This window comes from Glycine max, chromosome 15, assembly GCF_000004515.6.
Source record: "Glycine max cultivar Williams 82 chromosome 15, Glycine_max_v4.0, whole genome shotgun sequence".
NCBI lineage: Eukaryota > Viridiplantae > Streptophyta > Magnoliopsida > Fabales > Fabaceae > Glycine > Glycine max.
Genome location: NC_038251.2, coordinates 38,382,492 through 38,408,567, shown reverse-complemented (window position 1 = coordinate 38,408,567; position 26,076 = coordinate 38,382,492). Strand labels below are relative to the sequence as shown.

Below are 26,076 nucleotides of genomic sequence, written 5' to 3'. Positions count from 1 at the left end.
ATTCTAGTATGAATTCCCCCTTTAGTCCTTCTGTTTCCTTTTTACTCATGATTTATTGCATGTTCCATTAACCAAAATGATTAGCCAAAGGAATTACTCTTATTTGGTACATAGTTTGAAGAGAATTGATTGGTGACAAAATAAGTTGTGTGATAGTCTTCTTTTATTGATAAATATTAGTTGTTAAAATGTTAATTTTTTTAGAAGGAGAGATAGAATTCATTATCTTAGGAACTTGCATGCCCCACAGGGAGATCCAAAGCCAGAAGAAGAACCTGCAGAGCCAGTGTCATTACCAGTTGCAGAAGTCATAGCGTGTGTACGTTTGCTTTAGAATAATGGAATCGTGTTATTATTATTATCAGTGTGTGTGAAGTTCAAAGAATTGAATAAAATTTTTGGCTACTAATTTATAATCGTGTAAAATTTTTGGTTCTTGAGTCCCTCTCTTCCAAAGAAAAGTCAAGAAACGAATAGCATTAGTATTCGTAATTTCCTATTGTCATTGTCTGAACTCGTCAAAATATCATTGCTTTCTTCTTATCTTTACATAGACTTTTTTTTTTTACAGAGAAGGGTTTTAAGATAAATTCCTGCTTTATCTCATCTCAAATCTATAACTCGAGCAATTGTTGAAACATAAGTTGATACAATTTAATGAGATGAATCGTAAATGTTGATTGATTATGTATAAGAAAGTATACAAATGGACGGGAAAACAAACTATGAAAATAATCTTTTTAGTTTCTCTCTATGACACCTTCTTTGTCCCATTTGTTAGAAAATTCACCGGCCATGAGTCTGGAATCTCACCTTTGCGCCGAATAGGCTTTGGTCTTTTTCTGGCTACCTTTTCTATGGTTGCAGCTGCTCTATTGGAGAAAAAGAGAAGGGACGCAGCTGTGAACCATCACAAAGTTTTGTCCATCTTTTGGATAACCCCACAATACTTGATCTTTGGCTTGTCAGAGATGTTCACAGCCATTGGCCTCCTTGAGTTCTTTTATAAACAGTCCTTGAAAGGGATGCAAGCATTCTTTACAGCCATCACATATTGCTCTTACTCATTTGGCTTTTACTTGAGCACACTTTTGGTTTCTTTGGTCAATAAGATCACTTCAACTTCTTCTTCTTCAGCTGCTGGCTGGCTTCACAACAACGACCTTAACCAAGACAAGCTTGATCTTTTCTATTGGTTACTGGCTGTCTTAAGCTTCCTCAACTTCCTCAACTATCTCTTTTGGTCCAGACGCTATTCTCATGCTCCTTCTGCACTACCCCAACCTAATAATGCCAAGGAAATCAACCCCTACTCACAACTACATGATCACCATCACAATAATATTATTCCATAGATATATATATACTCTTTTCAAAATATTAATTATTTTATAGTTACTGTAAAGAATTATATCGATCAAAATGTCGTATCGATCGAGTAGCTAGCATATATAATATATTGCAGTTACAATTTAAAGAATTATTTTGACTCTTGCCAAATGCTTGTTAGTAAAGGTCAAAATTTCTTTCATGAGGATAAGATTTTGGTGCAATGTCTTACTTGTTCAATTTAGTTTTTCATTTAATTAATCTTTTTATTTCTACACTTTATTTCACCGTTACATTTTAATTACTTCATATGATTAATGTGTGTTTGAAAATGATATGAGCGTAAAAAATTGCTTATGTCTGAAACAATATATATTATAGCTAGGACACCCTACATCTGCAACTCTATTTATTGTAATGATATATTTTCATTATAGTAGTAATTTTAAATACAGGTTTTCTATTTATTAATTCTTTATAATTTTTTGAGCACACGTCAGTAGGACTGAATTTTAAATTATTTTATACTCCTTTAATTTATTTCTTTTTATTATATGTCCGCTTTTGAAAGAAAAATTTATTTATATGTAATTGATATATTGGTCCTGGGTCTTATAGTAGAGCCTTAAACCTGAACCAGATGTTAAATTGTTAATACATGGCTTCTTAGCTAGGACAAAGAGTACACTGGTGCTACCAAGTTAAACGGTATAATTAAGATGGATATATCCTGGCATTGATTAGTGTTTCAATATATAAACATAAAAAAGAGAGGACTACATACGAAGGAAGAAAGTGCATATACGTGGTCCTTTTCTGCCTTCACATCTTGCTTTGTCTTTTTTTTTCTTGAGTATGACACATGTTTGATAAGAGATCGTAATGATGTATTTGAATTTCTATTGATTGTTCAATTGAATTTTTATCATTATTCTTGATAAGCATATGCATCAGCTTCCTAATTAATCCTTTGTTATTATATTACTTTTAGTTATATAGTGTGGATAATCAAGAAATGGAAAGTAGTATAGTTGATGCTTCGGCTACTTCAAGAAAATGTAGAAGAGATGAAGAGGAGGAAGAAGAACTTGAACAAGTATTTTTCATTATTGTTAGTGTTGTCACTATGCTTTTGGGTGCACTGACTTGGTATCATGACAAGTATTTTGTTAAGGAACCTGCCCGAAATTTGGAATTAGAAAGACATAGTTTCCTCAATCGTCTATACAGGGGAACAAAAACTGATTGCATTGAACAATTAAGGGTCAGTAAAAAGGCATTTTTTAAGCTTTGTAGAATTTTACAAGAGAAAGGGCAATTGGTTAAAACAAAAAATGTTCCTATAGATGAAGCTGTGGCAATGTTTTTGCATATTCTTGCTCACAACCTAAAGTATAGAGTTGTGCACTTTAGTTATTGTAGATCCATGGAAACAATTAGTAGGCAATTCAAGAATGTCCTGGGCGCTATAATGAAAGTAAGCAAAGAATATTTGAAGTTCCATGAGTATAATCTAGAGGGCTCGGTGGAAAACAAATGGAGATGGTTTAAGGTTAGTTTGTCATTTGTTAGTAATTATAAGGTACTTTAAGTGATTGTGACTTATTTTTTATTTTGGAATGTTTTTAGAATTCGATTGGAGCACTTGATGGGATACATATTCCAGTAACAGTTTCTGCAGAAGATAGACCTAGATATCGTAATAGAAAAGGTGATATCTCTACAAATGTTTTAGGAGTTTGTGGTCCAGATTTAAGGTTTATATATGTGTTGCCCGGGTGGGAAGGGTCAGCAGGAGATTCTCGAGTATTGCGAGATGCTTTGCATCGTCAAAATTGTCTCCATATACCAAATGGTAATGTCATGAAATGATGAAACTTTATTTAACATATAAAAGAAATATGCATATTTTTATATATAATATTTTTTTTAACCATTGTAGGTAAATATTTTCTTGTGGATGCGGGGTATACAAATGGCCCTGGATTTTTAGCACCTTATCGAGGGACTAGATATCATCTTAATGAGTGGATCAGAAACACTCCTCAAAACTACAAGGAGTTATTTAATCTTCGTCATGCAAGTGCAAGGAATGTTATTGAAAGGTCATTTGGGGTATTGAAGAAAAGATGGAGTATATTAAGAACTCCTTCTTTTTTTGATATAAAAACACAAATAAGAATTATTAATGCTTGTTTCATGCTACATAATTTCATAAGAGATGAACAACATAGTGATCCAATTTTGGAAGCCCAAGACTTGGAACTTTTATCTGTTGTTGACAATGAGTTAATCAATCAACAAATGGAAAGAGTCACAAATAATATTGGAGATGAAGTCACAACTATCCAAGCAACTGAGGAATGGACAAGATTCCGTGATACTTTAGCAATGAATATGTTTGCCACCTATCAAATAAGAAGAAACTTTGATTAGGGAGATGTTTTTAGTGGATTTGGATTTTGTTTCTTATGTGTAATTGACTTTATACTCATGTATGTGTGATACTTTGGATTTTTGTATTTCATAATACTTTGGATTTTGTTTTCTTTTTATGTGTAGTTAATTTTATACTTTCGTAGAATGCTAATTTGACATGTCTCACCTTTATATATGTGAGATTATTTTTTTTGTCTAGAGAAATGGAATCAAGCAATGTGAAGAACAAGTCAAGTGGAAAAAGAAAGATGTCTAGTGAGGATACAAGAAGTTACTTCGCATGGAACTTGGAAATGGAACGTGTGCTAGCTGATGTGCTTAGAGATCAAAGAAATTTGGGCAATAAAGGTGATGGAAATTGGAAAGCAGTAGCATACAGTACTGCAGCTCAAATTTTGTCCAAGCGTTTTGGAGTTCACTTTATGGCAGATAATGTTAAGAATCGTTTTAAGCTTTGGAGAACATGGTATGGAATTGTGAGTGACATTCTTAGTCAAAGTGGATTTGACTGGGATAGCACAAAGTACATGATTACCGTTGAAAATGAAATTGCATGGAATGAATATGTTAAGGTAGCCAATTATCTTTTAATTTTATTCAATAGTAGTTATTATTTGTGTTGTTATTAACATGTTTCTATTTTTTTTCAAGTCACATGAAGAGGCCAAACGATTTCGATTCAAAGTCATTCCTAATTGGGATGATATTGTTGACCTATGTGCAAAGGATAGAGCTACTGGACTCAGAGCAGAAAATGCATTAGATGCAGATGATATCATGAGCAAAGAAACAAATGAAGAGGAAGCAATTCATAGTGTGAGTTTTGACTTAGAGGGATCAAGTTCTGCCACGAGAAAAACATTCGCCCAAGTAAGAGTGGAGAGAAAGAAGGGATGATTTCTTCAATGAAAGAAGTAGCCGAGTCATTGAAAGAATTTGTTGAAGTGACTAAGAAGAAGATGGAGAACAAAAAAAAGATGGAGATAAAAGAAGCTCAAGAAGTGGTACATGAAGTGGTGAGTGAGCTAGATAATATACCTAATTTTAATGGTGCACTTAGACATAGAGCAATTGATTGGTTGACAGAAAATCCCATTAAGTTTGCGATTATAAAAGCTCTTCCATTGGATGAGAAAGAGGATTACATCTTATCTTTTATGCCTTGATGTCAAATTACAGGTAAGTTTGATATCATGACAAGTATGTTGATGTTGTATAATTATGTTTTACATTTATATCTTTCATTTTATATAACAAATTATGTTTTAACAAATATGATTTGTTTAGTGACACTTAACATTATGTCTTCTTTTGCAGAAAATATGTGAAGGAATTCCTGTGTTGAAGCAAATGCAATTAGAAAATTCAGAATTATTTTGGAAGTTGGACTTATTTTGTGACTAGATTTTATTTCCGTCTAAGTTTTTTTTGGTGTAATTACATTACTGACCAATGACTTTGGCAAAAAAACAAGTTTCATCTATAGACTTCTAAATAACATTCTAAGGTGAAATAATACTAAATATTGTTTATGTTGTGAGTGGTGTAGTGTGTCGTAAATGAAATAATAATTTAAATAGTTAAATTATATATTTTTAATTGAAATAGATTAAAATAGTACATATTTATTGGAATATCACACTCGACAAATAGTACATAGAATTTATTAATGAAAAAAATAATTATTTTATTAAAAATTGTTTTATTAAAATATAAAATTTTAAAAGAGAATGCATTTGATTATTTTATCAAAATAAGAAATTTTAAAAATGAAGAAATTCAATTTCCTTATCCAAACACAAAATTTTAAAAATGAAGAAATTTAATTTCATTATCCAAACACAAAATTTTAAAAATGAAGAAATCTAATTTCTTATCCAAACACAAAATTTTAGAAATGAAGGAATTTAAATTGAAGAATTTGAAATTCTCAAAATTTAAAATTCTCTAGAATTTTAAATTTCCTCATCCAAACATACTCGTAAGATTATATATGCAAGTTAAATATGACATGGAGAAATTTAAAATTCTGAGAAATTTAAAATTTTAAGAATTTCAAATACTTCAATTGAAATTCTTTTATTTTCAAAATTTTGTGTTTGGATAAAAAAAATTAAAATTATGAGTATGAAAAAAATGAATGAAAAAAAAGAAAAAATATAATTAGTGTGCTAGTTATACGTGTTCCTCTATTTAGGAGTTTAAAAAGTGTTTCTTGAAGAAGAATTGAAATTTCAGATTTTTAGTATTTTAAAATTCTATTTTAAAATTCCAAAATTTTAAATTCTTCATAAAAAAAACCTCCAAATAATGAATTCTAAATTACAAAAATTTAAATTCTCTGATAAATTACTTTCCTCATTTAAAATTCTCTATCCAAAAATTCTGAAAAACATTTCTTATAATTGAATATGACATCACGGAATTCGCAAAGTTAGAATTGAGAAGATCGCGTATCTCTTGAATTATCCGATATTCGCAAAGTTAGAATTGAGAAGATCGCGTATCTCTTGAATTATCCGATATCCCTTTCCCAGTAAAGTTTTGAACAAATAATTTTAGAATATGCAAAGCTTGATGAAATGCTTTGGTTAAACTAATTAATTCTTATAGCTGTCCTCCTTTTTAAGTTTCATTTTCTATATTAAAAATAGTAAGTTTTAATTCTTACACAGTTTTTTTGTTATAGTTATATACTGCCTAAAGTTTTCTTCTGTATTTTTTTAATTCTTTAGTTATAGGAAAAAAATCTTGATTAATTTGGAGATCAATTAAAAAATAATTAGAGTTTGACTAATAATTATTTTTGTATTATTATATTTACATCATTCAGTAAAACTTGATTTTAATTTATGCATATGTAGGAATCGAAATTTAAATTCTTTTAAAATATTAAAATTTGAAATGATGACAACTATAGAAATTAAGCGAATAATTTAAATAAATACTTTTAACAATATGATGTATAATATGAATAGAAATGTTATAGGGAATTCAATTACATTTTGAAAAAGTAATAGATCACGTTAGTAATCACTTGGTATAATGATTTTGTTTAAAAAATCACTTAGTATAGTGATAAAAAAATCACTTATTATAACATATCAGTTAATTCTGCAAATAACAAGAGGATACTTACGTGCCAAAAGAGCAGTTTTAATAATGTTATTCGTTCTTAATATTTTCTAGAATTATCATACTGAATATGCATTGCCTTAAAATATGGTAATAGGAAACTTGTTGATCCAATATTAATATTCTTATTCATGTTCCTATTTCTATTTCATTTAAGTTTTTGTTAATTAATGTGTTTTGAAAATACTTATAAAATAATTAAATAAATAAAATTTGTTTAGGCTGAAATAAATTAAATGCCCCATTTTTGGTTGCAGATTGCTATGTTTTTTATTTATTTATTTTGAAAATGATTTAATTAACTATGCTTAAGAATATGACGTGTTACTTGCGTCCCTATCTATACAAGAATTAGTCATGGTTCTAATTAATAAACTTACTCGTATTATGTATTAGGTCAGACTGGAATGCACATTACTAAATGAATTTTATAGTATCTTATAGGTCAAGAGATTAATTTACTAGTAGTAACTCATTTAGAATTAATCCTCATTCTTATTATTCAATTTTTAAAAAACTATAGTTAAAATTATTACTTATTATAATAATTAGATTTTAAAAATAATTAAATGATAAGAATAAAAAATAACTTTTAAAAAATTACTTTATCATCTTAAAAAGCTGGCTATTTTACAGAAATGGGTCAATTTTTAAAAAATTAAAAGAATGCATAAATTTTAAAATATTACAGGTATGAATAAATCGTGTTTTAAAACACGACTTTATATAAAAAAAATCATATTTTAAAACAGTATTTTAGAAAAGATATTTTTTCTTAAAATAAAAAAATACTAAAGTCATGTTTTAAAACATGACTTTAAGTATAAAACACTAATTAAAATATTATATATATATTTTTTATAAAATTCGTATTATCATATATGTCTTTGGTATTAATTTTTTTAAACAATGAAGTTGTATATAAGAGCACAATTTAGTTTTTTTTTAAAATATTGAATTTGTGATATCGTAAAAAAATGAATATCAGAGTAACTATTTATTATTTAATTTATCATATGTACAGTTTTTTTTTTACAAGATCATATGCACATTTTTGGAATTGATTATTTTTTGGGTACTGAAAAGAAATGTTGACAGGTAAGGTGGCTTTTAATGTAAAATATTTGTTCATTGTTCAAAAAGATAATCTCTAGAAGAATGAGACGTGAAAATGCGCAGGGAAATCAAGAAGAAAATAGAAAAGAAAGGAGAAGAAGCCGGCCGAAGCAAAAACGTAACTTTATGACTTATTTGTTTGATAGAGAAATGAAAAAAAATATAAATATAAATATTTTTATTTGATTGAGAAAAAAAAGAAAATAAAAGAAGTCGTGCTCTTATATACGACTTAATTGTTTAAAAAAAATAAAAAATAAGAATCATATCTTGATAATACGACTTCTATAAAAAATCATGTTTTAAAACATAATTTTAATATATTTTTTAAAATAAATATTTTTTTCAAAATCATGTTTTAAAACACAACTCTTTTTATATGAAATCGCGTTTTGTATTTTAAAACACCACTTACCCATGCTCGTAATATTTTCAAAATTTATCCATTCCTATAATTTTTTAAAAATTGACCCATTTCCCTGGAAAAGCCAAAAAGTTTCTTTTTTTTGTTTTTTGATAAACCAATAATATTATTGAAGAGCGTTACAATTTTACCATTTCTCCTTGCTTTTATAAAGAAGTAGGAGAAACTTTATGAAAATACAGTCTTTTTGTGATTTAGAAAAAAAAAACCACAGGCTATTTGTAATGATTCAATTGATGGGGTTCATTTCGATCGGTACTACCTTTAACTCCAGAATACTTTTTTATTCTAATTTATTATTGTTTTAACTTTTTAGATTTCATTATTTATCTTTTTTAATGGATTAAATTTATTTTTTATCCCAGTAATTTTATGAATATGCAAATTTTGGTCCCTACAATTAATTTAATGGCATATTTTGGTTCCCAAGTTTTCCAAAATTAAGAAATGATAGTCTCCCATTAATATGTCTTCCAATTGTTAATAGAAAACGTTGATATGTCCGTAAGTGATAACACATGCTAGTTACTATCCATGCATGGGAGATATACTATGGTTGGGAAAGAGTGAAGAAGGACGAGAAGGAAGAGAGATATAGTATGTTGGAATCCCTCAAGATATTTTAATAAAATTAATAAATTAATATTTGTTGATTAAAAAAATCAATTCATGCTAGTGTTTAAATCCCAATACACGTGGATTAACTTTATTCTATATTTTTTTCACGGTTAATATGGAAACATTATATTTTCAGGGTTTTAAAACTTTGATTTGGCCGGGAGTAGTAGGGGCCTAGGGGGTAAGGTAACTCGTTCGAGAATTGCTTTGCAGTGCGTTCTTCCCTGAAGTTACGAAGAACAAGAGATAACGTGCTAGTTCCAATGATTAATGGTGGTAATGGGTAACGTGTTTTGCTCCACTAATTTACTAAGGATTAACTTTGAATCCTTGTCGGTTATACCTAGCAATAGAAATTTCCTCAGTATTTATGCACAAGCGAGCTTTGCTGAGATAATACATGAATTAAAAATCTCCAAGCCACCTTTGCTAAATCGCATAAGCTAAGCCAACGAACGGAATTAGTCCATGTACAAATCAACAATCACAATTTAACTTTACTAAACATCGCTTACAATTCTTTTATATATTTCAATTTTTTTAAAGCTACTATCACATTTGAATTTTTATTTTAAATATTTTATACTACGTGGATAAATAACTGACACCTATTTTCACTAACGGACATGTCAGTGTTTTCCATTAACAATTGGATGGCATATTAACAATGGACAAAAATGATTAATTTTAGAAAACTAAAGGACTAAAGTGTGATTCAATTTTCATAAGGATCAAAATTATATAATTACTAAATGAAAAGGGAATTGACGCTTATTATTTTTTATAAGAATACAATTGAAAAAAAATTATCAAGAAGTTTTACAATAATAGATAAGCATAGAAATAACATTTTTCTATAAAAGTAACAAAACAAAAGAAACGCAGATAATATTAAAATTTCAAATTAAGTAATAAAATTTATTAATTAAATTGTAAAACTTATTACTAAAAAAACTCATACTAAAAATATAAAAACTACAAATTTAGTAACAACAAACTTTTATTTTTTGGCCTGGAATATATGTCTATTACTAAATTTGGAATATTTAAAATAAAATGATTGGGTACTTTTTTTTCCTTGTAGGGTATTGAATATGGACCCCACACTTTAATTATTTAGTTGTTAGGAGTGGGTAAATTATGGTCTTTTTAAGTCACATTTGTTCGCAATATTCATCCCCATCTCCCATCTTTGTTTGTTCCATCTCTTGCTTCTTGCTTCTATTACTTGCTTCTTTCTTCACCATGTCACTTGCTGGGAAAATCACCACTGAAATTGGGGTTCATGCAACCGCTGCAAAGTGGTTCAACCTCTTTGCAACACAACTTCATCATGTTCAAAACCTTACTGATAGAGTACATGGAACCAAGCTGCATCAAGGTGAAGACTGGCATCACAACGAGACAGTCAAACACTGGACTTATACCATAGGTAATTAAACTTCTAATAACTATATTAATATGCAAATTAAAATGGGTAGACTATTTTTTTCTCTTAAGTTTGGATATATTTTTAGTCTCTATAGGGCCATTTTATTACAAATTAGAGAATAATGATTCTGATATATGATAATTTAGTTTTTTTTTTACAAAATTTGAAAAAAAGCATAAACTAATTTATATTTGCTTACAATCATAAAAATTGCTGTTTTTTTAAGAAAGAGAAGTAGCTGATTCTATGAAAAATTATTCAAAATGACCTATAATTCAATCAAATTTATATTCTTTTCCATTTTTATAAAATTAACCTTATATGATTATTAATTCATTTATTCATTTTTGTATCATTATGATACAATGATCTTATTATTGTTCTCGATTGCTTGTGAAACAACACAGATGGTAAGGCTACAACATGTCTGGAGAGTATTGAATCCATTGATGAACAGAACAAAACAATCACCTACAAGCTCTTCAGTGGAGACATTGATCATAAGTATAAGAAATTTAAGTTCACCTTTCAAGCCATTGATAAGGATCAAGGCGGTGCTTTTATTAAATGGACGGTTGAATATGAAAGGCTTGCTGAGGAGGTTGATCCTCCATATGGATACATCGAATACCTGCACAAATGCACTAAAGATATTGATGTTCATCTTCTCAAAGCATAGCTCTAAAAGTTATGCACTAAGAAATAATGGGCTTGGCCTCTGGATAAGTGCTTATATGTATAATAATCGGTGTGGAGTTTGACGAGAAGGATGCTTATATAGATCCTTCCTTTGTATGGAATAAACTTGGATATGCATGTCGGTGATGTCTTGTATGTGTTAAATTATATATGTGGAAGTGCTCAACGTGATACATATGAATATTAATGAATGTTTTATGATCGATTTTGCTAAGTATATACTTCTGTGCAGTGCTATATATTTCTGCTGTATTGTTTTAATTTATTAGTTTGATTTGTCTACATCTTCACCTCTACGTGGAAACACACTAACGAGAAGTTCAATAATTTAATGCACCCGTATATATCCAATAGAAACACGAATATAATATAATATCTGGATAGAATAAAATAATCGACCGATCGAACTCGCTGTTGTCATGGTTTGATAAGCTGTTTGGAAAACTTTTAGAAAAATATTATAATATTTAATGTTTTACTTAGAAATAGTAAAAAAAAATAGGAATTAAGATAGAAAAATATATTTTTAATTAAATTTAAATATGTTTTCATAAAAATGTCTTTCATATTGAATTCTATAACAATAAAAAACTATAAATTGAATTACTCATTTAGTCTCTATAGTTTTATCATTTGTATATTTTAATTCTTATAATTTTAAAATGATTTTTTTAGTCTTATAGTTTACATTTTAATTCTCTTTTTTAGTCTTTGTAGTTTGAAAGTAGTTTTTTAGTCCTTATAATTTATATTTTAATTTTCTTTTAGTCCATATAGTTTGAAAGTAATTTTTTTAGTTCCTATACTTTATATTTTAATTTTCTTTTAGCTCTTTCCATCAAAATATGAGTAATATTATTAATTACAATTAACTACAAAAATATTAACAAATAATTCGTAACTAATTTATCATAAGATAATTTGTAATAAAAAATAGTTGATAATGTATAACTAATTTGTAGCTAATTATTTTTATATATTTTTGTAGTAAGGATTAAAAGATAATTAAAATACAAATTATAGGGATTAAAAAGATCACTTTCAAATTATAAGGACTAAAAGAGAATTAAAATCCAAATTATAAAGATTAAAAAAACCACTTTTAAACTATAAGGATTAAAAGAGAATTAAAATATAAACTATAGGAACTAACAAAATCACTTTCAAACTATAAGAATTAAAAGATAATTAAAATACAAATTATAGGAATTAAAAAGATCACTTTCAAACTATAAGGACTAAAAGAGAATTAAAATTCAAACTATAAGGATTAAAAAATCACTTTTAAACTATAAGGATTAAAAGATAATTAAAATATAAACTATAAGAACTAACAAAATCACTTTCAAACTATAAGAATTAAAAGATACGAATCATGAAATTATAAGGACCAAATAAGTAATTAAACCAAAATTATACTAATTATATGACAATTCCACAAAAAGCATACTTCTATATCAAAAAAAGGATTTGGAACACTTTATGAAAAAAGAAAGAATATTTTACAACATTGAAAGCTTTTTCATTAAGGCAATTTATTTTTACAGAAATAAAAATGTTTGTTTTTTAACAAATATAAACGTTACAATAATTTCAATTAGCTAGATTCTTCTTCTGTTTCTTTTTTCTTTTCGTTATTTTTATCACTTTTTCTTTTTGTTATTGACAATGATAATATAAATTAAGAAATATGATTAATATTTTGATTTATATTAATTTTTTTTAACACTTTTGGTGGAACCATAGGGTTGTCAATAAGGGTCGGCTCAACCCGTTTTGGTCCGCCATAAATTGGCCAGCTTGGCCGTTCCCGCTAAGCAAAACGGACTACCTTTCCTAGCCTAACCCGTTTCAAGTTGGCCCGCGGGCCACATGCCAACTCGCCAATTTATTTATTTATTTTTTTCAGATTTTGTATTGTCCTTTATCATTTTTGGTAACATCAATTTTGAATCTAACTCTTGTCTCTTTATAATTTTTTATAACTAAAAATAATAATATACTAGTAGTAAGCAATAAAAGAATAAAACCTATCACAAACTTCAATATCAAGAATCTAGATGACCTTGTCACCTTGTGTGCCTCTAATCCACATCAACAACATTGGATGCACCCTTGGAAGAAGTTGCCTTCACAATTGAATCTTCATCAAACAAATCATCATCATCTATAAAAAAAAGAAAAGAAAAGTGAGAACTGACAAATAATTACCAAAATAATATAAAATAAATAATGAAGTTCTTTACCCTCATTGAAGCCATGCTTCCAATTGCAAGTACAAATAATTGCTTCCACACAATCGGATGAGAGGCGATTTCTATACTTGTTGAGAATGCGAGATCCAATGCTAAAGGGAGATTCAGATGCAACAGTTGTAACTAATATGCTCAACAAGTCACAAGCCATAATAGAAAGATGTGGAAATCTTGGACTATTAGTTTTCCACCAATCAACTACATCCATATGTTCTGTAAAATGCAAGTTCAATGCCACTTCTTCCAAATAAGTATCAAGTTGAGACTTTCCACTATCACTAGCAACTTGTTCATTGTACTCTATTAAATCCTAATGTAGCAAATAAAAAAAAAGTGATAAACATACATAATAATGAAAAAAATTAATATTGAATTTTAGTAATTCTTTAAAACATATATGAATTTTAGAACTTATGTCAAAGAGACCAAAGTCCTGACTTAAGGATGGTGGCTTAACACTAGAAGAAGAACTTTTAGGTTTGGATGCATAAAAATTCCAAAGTTCATACAACTTTCTCTTGACTTTCTCAACCTTCATTTCCCATGTAAGTGGATCAGTCTTTTTATAGCAAAAACCCAATGATTCAAACTTTATCCTAGGGTCAAAAGCTGCACCAAATGCAAGTACAACACTGTACTCATCCCAATATTTATCAAATTTCAACATCATGTCTTCAGCCATTCTCTTAATAACTTCATCCTCATCTCTTGCACAACTCATCAAAAGACCTTGAATTTTCCAAACTTGTAAAAAATATAAATTGGAAGTAGGATAACTTATGCCATACATCAATGTGGGTAATATGATAAAATGGCAACAATAATTTGCACATTTTTCTAGCTCTAATCCATTCTTTGTTTGAAGGGCAGTATTTATAATTTTCATCATCCAAATGCAAGATTGAGAAAGCACTTTCATATTTAAGAGCACTTTGAAGCATCAAATAAGTTGAGTTCCATCTTGTAGGAACATCCAGACACAACCCACTTGATGCTTCAATGTTACCAACTTTTTCAATGCATCTTTTAAATTTGATCATTCTACTTTCTGAAGCTTTCACATATTTGATACTGTCGCAACCTACCCTTCGGCGGGAGGGCGACGCGTGACTCGCGGGATGCGTGTTCCACGAAAGGAATACGCGCGGAGTCGCCACCAACGTTTATTTGAGGAAAACGTCGGAAAAACCGGAAAAGACGCGATCTACGAACTTTTAAGTGAAAGGTTCGGGAGTTGTATTTACGCACGGGGAAGGTATTAGCACCCCATACGTCCGCCTCAAGGGACGGCAGCCTTTAATCGAATGTGCAAACATGACTTTGATTTTTTATGTTCCCTTTTTATGTCTCTATATCCTTTATACCCTTTTTATATTTTCTCTTTTTGTGGTCGACAAGGGTGTTTCCCTTTGCTCCTACGTATTCCTCAATTTGGGATGAGAAAATCAGACCTACGTAGTTCTTTTTTATCAAGTGATTCTTTTTTACTTTAAGAGGTGATCATTTTAAGGCGTTGGACCTTAAAAATGATCCATTTACTTAGTGAGAAATGAATGACAAACTTCAAAGCCTATTTTTATGGACGAGCTTGACTAGGCGAATTGATTTTAGCCTTTAGTTTCACTTTAGTTATTAATCAATTCGATTAAGAATGAGAAATCCCAAAGAGAAAACGTCCAATTTGAAATTCTGATACCAATGACAGATGTCGTACCAGATGTCACGACATCACGCTTCAGAACATGCAGATTATATTTGACAGTGTGAACAGTTTAAACAAGTAAATAACACACAAGAGAATTGTTAACCCAGTTCGGTGCAACGTCACCTACATCTGGGGGCTACCAAGCCAGGGAGGAAATCCACTAAAATAGTGTTAGTTCGAAGATCTAACAGCCACTGTTTACAACCTTCTCACCTAACCACTACCCGTGCAACCTCTACCTAAGAGCCACTCTTAGATATGAGAACCCCTCTCACTCCCTCTCAATCACTCTCCCGTGTTTACAATTAAATCAAATACACACCAGAGATTGCTCTCTGAACAAAAGAGATCAACTCTACACACTCAGGTCCAACACTTGATGTTAGGGTAACATCAAGGTGGCTCACAAAACACTCAAGTCCCAAAACTCACAAAATAACTCTTCAATCCCGGACTTGGTAGAAAACTCGTGCAGCCTTCATGTTTATATAGCAGTGTGCGTATCTGGGCTGCAACAACTTGCGCTGGATGAGATCTATCATTTTCCTGAAAATCTGCACTTAAAGATCTAAAAGATAAAGCTTGATCTTTTAGTTTTTTATCTTTAATCTTTAATCCCTGAACGAACTATTCAAGTTTGTAATTCGAACTTTAATTATCTTTTAATTCGTTCCTAAAGATAGATCGCCAAATCTGTTGCTAACTGCACATTAATCTGTTAAAGATATAACAGATTTATGTGTCCAGTATTTTCGGGCAAGATGTCCTGGACATCGTATCCGACATTGTGGATCCTGCAGCTTCAATTCTTCATTTGACATTTTATCTTGCCTTGTGCATTGTGCAGCCCAATCTGATTCCTTGACATAACGTTGGACATCATGTGCAGCAACTCCAGCTTTCCTTCAATGTCTAAGTGCTTATGTTTTAACAAAATTTTAGCCAATCTTTTAAAGCTCAGTAAAGCTAAGCACTAACAATCTCCCCCTTTGGCAAATTTTGTCTAAAACATACTTAGACACTTCCTGAGCAGGTACGAGCAGTTATGCAAGTGGGATCAGCAACTTTCATTATCAGAGTAATCAAGCACAGCGGTATCTGTAGTGGCGACAGCAAAATTCTGCAAGTTGCAAGTCGTTTCCAGGATGTCAAGACATCTCACGTGACATCAGCTTTCTGCTCCCCCTGTCTCCATGCTCTTACTGCAGCATCTTCTATCAGCTACTAGTCTTTTCCAGGATGTCAAGACATCTCATGTGACATCAGCTTTCTGCTCCCCCTGTCTCCATGCTCTTACTGCAGCATCTTCTATCAGCTACTAGTAGTTACAGTAGCTTACATCAGTCATCATCAGCAGCAGCAGTCTCCCCCTCAAAATCATATACATACAACTCCCCCTCAACATCATGAATCATGCATAATACTACTATTGCATACATAGTATCCTACTACTCAAAATCATAAATCATGCATAATACAATTACTCCCCCTTTTTAGACAGAATTTGACAAAAGTAGAATGCATGCAAATATTACAGACCAATAGCAATCAATTGTTCAAAGGGACATGCCCCTATAGCTAGTAAAAAGCAAAAATAAAGGTCTGATGGTCATGGGGTGGCATCAGAATCATCATCATCTGATTCTGTATCCTCTGCTGCATCTTCTTCTTCCTCAGCGGCTTCTTCTTCTTCCTCAGCTGCTTCTTCTTCTTCCTCAGCTGCTTCACCATTATCAATGCCACTGTCTGAGAGTCTTTTGATCAGGCGTTCCAGCTCCAGTTTCTTCTCTGTGGTGGCTTTGATGGTTGCTTCCAGCACCTTGCATGTGTCCTTGAGTTCAGCAATCAAAGCATCCTTGGACACAGCACCTGAAGCAGCAGCTTTCCCTGATGTCGAGACAATGTCTGGGACATGTGTCCCCTCAAACAGTTTGTAATGCAGGGACAGAGCCGATTCTCTCTTCATCACAGAGTCAATGTTGTTTAAAATATTGGGATGTTGACTCAACATAATGCCACACAATACAGTTGGGAAGGCAATGGGTAATTTGACAGCAAAAGATTCTGAATGCTTAACAGTTTGGTCAAAAATATAGTTTCCAAAATTAAATTTGGACTTGGTTCCAACAGCATACAGAAATTTACCCAAACCTGTGGCAACAGTGGAAGTATGATTGGTGGGTACCCAGTTTGCAGCGCCAATCCTATGCAGGATTGCATACTTCACACTTAGCTTCCCTGCAGAAAGCTTCCCTTTCTTTGGCCAATGCTGGACTTGTTTGGCAGTGATTTCCTTGGCAATTTGATGCTCAGAAACAGCAATATCCACCACTCCTTCAGTTGGTCTGCCCAGGTATTTGCTGATTACAGCAGGGGAGAATCTAACACATTTTCCTCTGACAAACACTTTCTGATAATCATCACTCTTTCTGTTTGTTATGTCAGAGGGAATGTTGACAATGAATTCCCTGACTAGACTTTCATAGCAATCTCCCAACTTGGTGACAGTTTTCAGCAGTCCAGCAGCCTTGATGAGGTCCATGATCTCCTTGCAATCCAAGGCATCTCTTCCCAGTTCTCTTTCAACAGCAAGTCTGCGTTGATATACAAATTTCCACCTTTCAACATTGCCAATGGAGTGGAATGAAATGTTGTCCAATGGTGCATCAGGGACATTTCCAGGCACCTTTTTCCCTGATTTCTTGGCCCGCTTGATGTCGAGAACATCTAGTTCGACATCATCATCAGAATCAGATGAGGAAATTTCTTTCCTCTTCTTGGACGGGATTGCAACTTTGCTCCATCTGGATGTGGTAGGAGTGATTGGTGTGCTCTTCTTCTGTGCCATAGTTTTGATTCGTCCAGACCTAGTAATGGGGGTTTTCCCTTTTCTGCTTTGTAACCTTTCTGCAATGCCAGGTGCCAACTTGTTGGCAATGGCTTCCTCATCAGATTCTACTTCTTCAAGGTCAATGAGGTCACCTGGAGCAGGTTCTGGTGCCCGTGGTGCAGGGGTCTTCTCTGTGGCTTGATCCTTTTCCTCTGTTGATCTCTCTTTGCTGGAAGAAGAGAGGACTTCAGCATTTGGGGTGGAAGATGTTGGAACATCTTTATCAGCATCAGGGACAGAAACATTCGGGGTGGAAGATGTTGGAACATCTTCATCAGCATCAGGGACAGAAGCATTTTTCAGAATGTTACTCACAATGCTGCGGATCTTCTTATCCATCTCCGTGTCTACTTCCCTAGGACTTGTTGCAAGGCTAGGGTTTTCAGAAATCTTCACTCCCTGTTGTCTTTTGGGGACCAGTTTCTCAGGAACAGGGGCTTGACCAGGAATCATTTGTATGGGTTGGATGTGGAATTCAGGTTGTTCCTGGTTTGATGGTGCTTTGGTGGATGATGGAGATGATGGTACAGAGGGTGAACCAGGAGATGAAGTATCTTTTGGTGAGGTAGCCATGGAGAAGCAGAGCTTTTGAAATGGTTTCGTGAAAATCTGAGAGGTGTTGGGGAATGCTGATGAAAACGAGAATGCCACGAAAATATAAATTTGAATGAGGAATGTAGAGGGACTTGTGAAGCAACGGTCGAATCTGTTTTGGCCCAGTAGTGAATGTGCTATTAAGGTTTGAGCACATTCACATAGAAGTAATTGCTATAAGTCTTCTAGTAGACAAATGCCCAGCTTGCCCCTCAGTTTTTCAAACTGATTTGCATCCAATGCCTTTGTGAAAATATCTGCTATTTGTTCCTCAGTGTCAACATGCTCCAGTGTGATAACTTTATCATCAACAAGATCTCTAATATAGTGATGTCTAATGTCAATGTGCTTGGTTCTGCTGTGTTGAACAGGATTTTTAGAAATATTAATAGCACTCAAGTTGTCACAGTACAATGTCATGACATCTTGTTCGACATTGTACTCCTTGAGCATCTGCTTCATCCAAACTAGTTGTGAACAGCTGCTTCCTGCTGCAATATACTCTGCTTCTGCAGTGGATAGGGACACACAGTTCTGCTTCTTGCTGAACCATGAAATAAGATTGGTTCCCAGATAGAAACATCCACCAGAAGTGCTTTTTCTGTCATCTGCACTTCCAGCCCAATCAGCATCACAATACCCAACCAGCATTGAATCTGAACAATGACAGTACATAATCCCATAGTCACTGGTGCCATTTACATATTTCAGAATTCTCTTTACTTGATTCAAGTGACTTATCTTAGGATTGGCTTGATATCTTGCACAAACACCTACTGCATAGGTGATGTCAGGTCTGCTAGCTGTTAAATATAGTAAGCTCCCAATCATGCTTCTGTACAGACTTTGATCAACACTGGTGCCAGCTTCATCTTTTGTCAGCTTCAAGTGAGTAGGTGCAGGTGTTCTTTTATGGCTGGCATTTTCCATCCCAAACTTTTTGACAATGTTCTTTGCATACTTGCTTTGTGAGAGGAATATGGAGTCTTCCATCTGCTTCACTTGGAGTCCCAGAAAATAAGTCAGCTCTCCAACAAGACTCATCTCAAATTCAGATTGCATCTGTTGGACAAAATGTCGAAGCATCTCATTCGACATCCCTCCAAACACAATGTCATCAACATATATCTGTGCTATCATTAAGTTTTCAGCATCTTGTTTGACAAAGAGAGTCTTGTCAATTCCTCCCTTCCTATACCCTTGCTGAGTAAGGAACTCTGTTAGCCTTTCATACCAAGCTCTTGGAGCTTGCTTCAATCCATAGAGAGCCTTCTTGAGCCTGTATACATGATCTGGATGAGTTGGATCTACAAATCCCTTTGGCTGCTCCACATAGGCTTCTTCATTCAGGTATCCATTCAGAAATGCGCTCTTCACATCCATCTGGTACAGCTTGAATTTGAGGATGCACGCTACACCAAGTAACAATCTGATGGACTCAAGTCTAGCAACAGGGGCGAAAGTTTCATCAAAGTCTACACCTTCAATCTGAGTGTAGCCTTGAGCAACAAGTCTGGCCTTGTTTCTGGTTATAACACCTTCTTCATTGGTTTTGTTCTTGAAGATCCACTTGGTGCCAATTACATTAGTTCCCTCGGGTCTAGGAACTAGCTCCCAAACTTCATTCCTTTTGAATTGCCCCAATTCTTCTTGCATAGCATTGATCCAGAACTCATCAGTCAGTGCCTCTTTCACATTCTTGGGCTCAATTTTGGAGACAAAGCATGAATTGGAGACAATCTCAATCTCCCTTGATCTTGTAGTGACCCCTCTGTTTGGATCTCCTATAATCAGCTCCTTGGGGTGCATCTTCTGGATTCTAATGGAGGGTCTCTTGTCAGGTTGGTTGATGTTTGGTTCATCTGTAGCAGAATCAGAGTTTTCTGCATTTTCTGCACTTTTAGCTGTATCTGCTACATTGTCTCCCGATGTTCTGACATCTTCTTCGACATCCTTCTTTCTTGCTGGAGTTAGATCATCAACAACCACATTGATGGATTCCATCACAGTTCTGGTTCTGGAATTGAATACTCTATATGCTCTGCTGTTTGTAGAGTATCCCAGGAATATTCCTGCATCACTCTTGGGATCCATCTTTCTCCTTTGCTCTCTGTCTGCCAAAATGTAACATGGACTTCCAAAGATGTGGAAGTGCTTGACAGTTGGCTTCCTCCCTTTCCAGATTTCATACAGTGTGGTTGGAGTCCCTCTTCTCAGTGTGACTCTGTTGTGGATGTAGCATGCTGTGTTCATGGCTTCAGCCCAGAGATTATAGGGAAGTTCTTTGGCATGAAGCATGACCCTAGCAGCCTCTTGCAAAGTCCTGTTTTTTCTTTCAACTATGCCATTCTGTTGTGGTGTAATGGCTGCAGAGAACTCATGAGTGATGCCTTCAGATGTGCAGAATTCAGTAAACTTGCTGTTTTCAAACTCTCTGCCATGGTCACTCCTGATTCTCTTGATGACACAGTCTTTTTCTCTTTGAAGTCTTAGACTCAACTCCTTGAATACTTCAAAGGTGTCTGATTTTTCTCTGATAAAGTTGACCCAGGTAAATCTGGAGAAATCATCCACAACAACATAGGCATACCTCTTTCCTCCAAGGCTTTCAACTTGCATAGGCCCCATCAAGTCCATGTGAAGTAGTTCCAGCACCCTGGAAGTGGTCTGATGTTGAAGCTTCTGGTGGGACATCTTGACTTGCTTTCCAATCTGACATTCACCACAGATTCTGCCTTCTTCTATTTTCAGATTGGGAATGCCTCTAACAGCACCTTTGTCAATGATTTTCTTCATGCCTCTTAAGTGCAGATGTCCAAATCTTTGATGCCATATTCTGACTTCATCTTCTTTGGAGGATAGACATGTGGAGGAGTAACTGGTTTCTTGAGGTGTCCATAGGTAACAGTTGTCCTTTGATCTGCTGCCCTTCATTAGAACTTCACTCTTCTCATTTGTCACCAAGCATTCTGACTTTGTGAAGTTTACATTGAATCCTTCATCACACAACTGACTGATGCTGATCAGGTTTGCAGTCAGTCCCTTCACCAGCAGTACTTTGTTCAGACTAGGAAGTCCATCATGAACTAGCTTTCCCATTCCAATGATCTTTCCTTTAGAGCCATCTCCAAATGTCACATAGCTAGTGGAGCAGGGCTCAATGTTCACCAGGAATTCTTTAACTCCTGTCATGTGTCTGGAACAGCCGCTATCTAGGTACCAATCTTCCTTAGCTGATGCTCTAAGTGAAGTATGAACAACAAGACTGACAATCTTGTGTTTTGGAACCCACATCATCTTCTTTCTGCTGTTGCTACTTTGAGTTCCATGATGTGGATGGCCATGTAGATGATAGCAAAAGGGCTTTATGTGACCATACTTGCCACAGTAGTGACACCTCCACTTCTTTCTTTTACTTCTTTTACTCTTTTTCTGCTGCGTTCCATGATGTCGAGACCGATGTTGTGACATCGTGGCTCCGGTGCTGTTTTTGGCAGGAACAAATTCTGTCATGGTTATTCTGCCAGCAGATTTAAACCCAAGTCCTCTCTGGTTTCCAACATTCTTCCCAAGCTGTAGCACTTCATCAAGCATATCTGAGCCTTTATTCAGCATCTTTATTGATTTTGTCATGTTTTCCAGTTTAGAGTTCAGAAAACCAACTTCTCCTTTAAGCTCAGAGATCTCCTCTTCATGTGCCTCCTTCTCAGCCTCCAGATCTGCAATGACCTTCTTCAGTTGTGCTTCTTGCTGAAGGATCTTCTCACTTTTGATGCATAGTTTTCTATAGGATATAGCAAGCTCATCAAAAGTGATTTCACTATCTGTATCACTTGAATCTTCAGCAGATTCAAATCTCCCAGTGAGTGCATTTACATCTCTGTCAGAATCACTTTCTTGTTCACTCTCTGTATCATCAGACCGACATACAGAAAGTCCTTTCCTCTGCTTCTTGAGATGAGTGGGACATTCAGCTATGATGTGTCCATAGCCTTCACACCCATGGCATTGAATTCCTTTGCTGTGACTGGGTTTTTCATCTGACCTTTTCTGGTATTCACTACCTTTCCTGATGTCGAAAGGGATGTTCCGGACATGTGGTTTCTGCCTCCTGTCCATTCTGTTCAGCACTTTGTTGAACTGTTTTCCAAGGAGCACAACTGCATTAGCCAGACCTTCATCAGTATCCAGGTCATACTCATCTTCTTCTCCTTCATCATTGGACACAAACGCCAAGTTCTTGCTCTTCTTTTCAGTCCTATCCGAGAGTCCTAGCTCAAAGGTTTGAAGGGAACCAATGAGTTCATCTACTCTCATGTTGCAAATGTCTTGGGCCTCCTCTATTGCAGTGACTTTCATGTCAAATCTCTTAGGCAAAGATCTGAGGATCTTTCTCACCAGCTTTTCATCTGTCATCCTCTCTCCCAAGGCAGTGCAAGCATTGGCAATTTCAAGAATGTTCATGTGGAAGTCATGAATACACTCTTCCTCCTTCATCTTCAGATTTTCGAATTTTGTAGCCAATAGTTGCAATCTGGACATCTTCACTTTGGAGGTTCCTTCATGAGTGGTTTTCAGGATCTCCCATGCATCCTTGGCCACTGTGCATGTGTTGATCAGTCTGAAGATATTCTTGTCAACTCCATTGAATAGAGCATTCAAGGCTTTGGAGTTTCCAAGTGCCAATTCGTCCTCTTCTTTTGTCCAGTCTTCTTCTGGCTTCAATCCATCAGTGGGCTTTCCTTCTGTGTCCAGCATCTTGGGATGTTCCCAGCCTTTGATGACAGCTTTCCAGGTTCTGCTATCCAGTGATTTGAGGAAGGCCACCATCCTTGCTTTCCAGTATTCATAGTTGGTTCCATCCAGAATTGGTGGTCTGTTCACTGGTCCTCCTTCTTTCTCCATGTTCATCAGAATTTATCTCCCTAGATCTCACTCAGTGATTTCGAGTGCCTGCTCTGATACCAATTGAAATTCTGATACCAATGACAGATGTCGTACCAGATGTCACGACATCACGCTTCAGAACATGCAGATTATATTTGACAGTGTGAACAGTTTAAACAAGTAAATAACACACAAGAGAATTGTTAACCCAGTTCGGTGCAACGTCACCTACATCTGGGGGCTACCAAGCCAGGGAGGAAATCCACTAAAATAGTGTTAGTTCGAAGATCTAACAGCCACTGTTTACAACCTTCTCACCTAACCACTACCCGTGCAACCTCTACCTAAGAGCCACTCTTAGATATGAGAACCCCTCTCACTCCCTCTCAATCACTCCCCCGTGTTTACAATTAAATCAAATACACACCAGAGATTGCTCTCTGAACAAAAGAGATCAACTCTACACACTCAGGTCCAACACTTGATGTTAGGGTAACATCAAGGTGGCTCACAAAACACTCAAGTCCCAAAACTCACAAAATAACTCTTCAATCCCGGACTTGGTAGAAAACTCGTGCAGCCTTCATGTTTATATAGCAGTGTGCGTATCTGGGCTGCAACAACTTGCGCTGGATGAGATCTATCATTTTCCTGAAAATCTGCACTTAAAGATCTAAAAGATAAAGCTTGATCTTTTAGTTTTTTATCTTTAATCTTTAATCCCTGAACGAACTATTCAAGTTTGTAATTCGAACTTTAATTATCTTTTAATTCGTTCCTAAAGATAGATCGCCAAATCTGTTGCTAACTGCACATTAATCTGTTAAAGATATAACAGATTTATGTGTCCAGTATTTTCGGGCAAGATGTCCTGGACATCGTATCCGACATCGTGGATCCTGCAGCTTCAATTCTTCATTTGACATTTTATCTTGCCTTGTGCATTGTGCAGCCCAATCTGATTCCTTGACATAACGTTGGACATCATGTGCAGCAACTCCAGCTTTCCTTCAATGTCTAAGTGCTTATGTTTTAACAAAATTTTAGCCAATCTTTTAAAGCTCAGTAAAGCTAAGCACTAACACAATTGATTTTCCGCTTTATTTTACTAAAAGATGTCTTTTTGATTATTATATTATTTTTTACCTCTTTTTGATTTCCAACGTGGTTGCGGCACGACCGAACGGTCGGAATTTATTTTAACCGAAGTTAATGGATAATACAATTCAAACGTTCGGTGGAAATTTATTTTATTTTTAAGTTAAAGCGAGAAATGACTTAAGTAAAATGGCTTAAGCACGTCAACAGGGGGTATAAAAAGTAAACAAAACGAGAATAAAAATGCACGAAACACAATGTGGACCACTACGGGTACATAGAATGAATCGAAAAGCTTGGTTCGAGGTACTTACCCGTTGAAGATCGAAGAACGATGAAGAACGAATGAAGAACGTCGAAGAACGGTTGAAACCTTTGCGAAATTCTTCACGGAAAACGTTACGGAAACGTTTCGGAAGCGCCTCGACTTAGATTTTCTTCACGGAAACGATTTTTCCAAGCAAATTCGAAAGAGAGAGAAGTGCCAAAGGGGCTGAACCCTTTTCTTCTTCACTTCCTCCCCTATTTATAGCAAAATAGGGGAGGTGGTTGCCGCCCAGCTCGCCCAGGCGAGCTCAGCTCGCCCAGGCGAGCCAGGTTGCTTCCTCCAGAAGCAACAGCCTTCTGGAGGAATATTCTGGAGGGCCCAAGTGGGCCTGGGTGCTATTTGCACCCCCATTTTTACTAAGTACACCCCCCTGCTTTTTTTTGGTGATTCTTTTTTCGTAAAGTTACGGAAACTTACGAATTTCGTAACGATACTTGTTTTCTTTCCGTAATGTTACGGAACCTTGCGGATTACATAATCATCCCCCTTTTGACTTACGGAATGTTACGGAACCTCACTTAATTATGCAACGATGCTTCCATTTGATTTCCGGTGTGTCACGGAAACTTACGGATTGTGCATCAATATATTTTTGGTTTTTCGGCATGTCCTGGAATTTCACAAATTGCCTAATGATGGATGCCAAGCACCTCACAAGGACCAAAGAAAGGTCGCATGTCATCAAGCAAAGGTCCCCGGACGAAATTAGGGTATGACAGTTGCCCCTCTTTACTTGTCTTTTATTGGAGATAAAAGGAAAGTAAAGATAAGACACTAATTTCGTTCCTCTCGATTTGACGAGAGTCGCGGGTGACCATAAAATCTCCACATGCAAATGACTTGTTGTTCCCAGAATTTCACAAATTGCCTAATGATGGATGCCAAGCACCTCACAAGGACCAAAGAATGGTCGCATGTCATCAAGCAAAGGTCCCCGGACGAAAATCAGTGTATGACACTAATTTCGCTCCTCTCGGTTGACGAGAGTCGCGGGTGACCATGACTTGTCGCTCCTAGAATTTCACAAATTGCCTAATGATGGATGCCAAGCACCTCACAAGGACCAAAGAATGGTCGCATGTCATCAAGCAAAGGTCCCCGGACGAAAATCAGTGTATGACACTAAT

The 26,076-nt window shown here is 34.5% G+C and overlaps 3 protein-coding genes across 3 annotated transcripts; all 3 read left to right on the top strand.

Annotated features, from left to right (window-relative positions):
- The first annotated feature begins 725 nt into the window (after positions 1-725).
- LOC106796165 (protein NRT1/ PTR FAMILY 4.3-like) lies at positions 726-1,378 on the top strand. The gene has a single exon (XM_014767743.3). The coding sequence runs from the start codon at positions 726-728 to the stop codon at positions 1,353-1,355; it is 630 nt and encodes a 209-aa protein (XP_014623229.1). The 3' UTR covers positions 1,356-1,378.
- A 1,311-nt stretch (positions 1,379-2,689) lies between these two features.
- On the top strand, positions 2,690-3,765 carry LOC100806549 (uncharacterized). Its single transcript, XM_041009612.1, has 4 exons — positions 2,690-2,881; positions 2,959-3,184; positions 3,272-3,316; positions 3,644-3,765. Exons 1-4 carry the CDS (start codon positions 2,690-2,692, stop codon positions 3,763-3,765), a joined length of 585 nt encoding a protein of 194 aa, XP_040865546.1.
- A 6,470-nt stretch (positions 3,766-10,235) lies between these two features.
- On the top strand, positions 10,236-11,409 carry LOC100527208 (uncharacterized). Its single transcript, NM_001249499.2, has 2 exons — positions 10,236-10,493; positions 10,901-11,409. Exons 1-2 carry the CDS (start codon positions 10,307-10,309, stop codon positions 11,170-11,172), a joined length of 459 nt encoding a protein of 152 aa, NP_001236428.2. The 5' UTR covers positions 10,236-10,306; the 3' UTR covers positions 11,173-11,409.
- The last annotated feature ends 14,667 nt before the right edge of the window (positions 11,410-26,076 follow it).

Coding starts and splice junctions, on each gene's coding strand:
- LOC100527208 (NM_001249499.2), top strand. CDS start 10,307: ATGTCACTTGCTGGGAAAATCACCACTGAAATTGGGGTTCATGCAACC. Junction 10,494..10,900: donor ACACTGGACTTATACCATAG/GTAATTAAACTT, acceptor GAAACAACACAG/ATGGTAAGGCTACAACATGT.
- LOC100806549 (XM_041009612.1), top strand. CDS start 2,690: ATGTTTTTGCATATTCTTGCTCACAACCTAAAGTATAGAGTTGTGCAC. Junction 3,185..3,271: donor TTGTCTCCATATACCAAATG/GTAATGTCATGA, acceptor TAACCATTGTAG/GTAAATATTTTCTTGTGGAT. Junction 3,317..3,643: donor GTATACAAATGGCCCTGGAT/TTTTAGCACCTT, acceptor AAATGGAAAGAG/TCACAAATAATATTGGAGAT.
- LOC106796165 (XM_014767743.3), top strand. CDS start 726: ATGAAAATAATCTTTTTAGTTTCTCTCTATGACACCTTCTTTGTCCCA.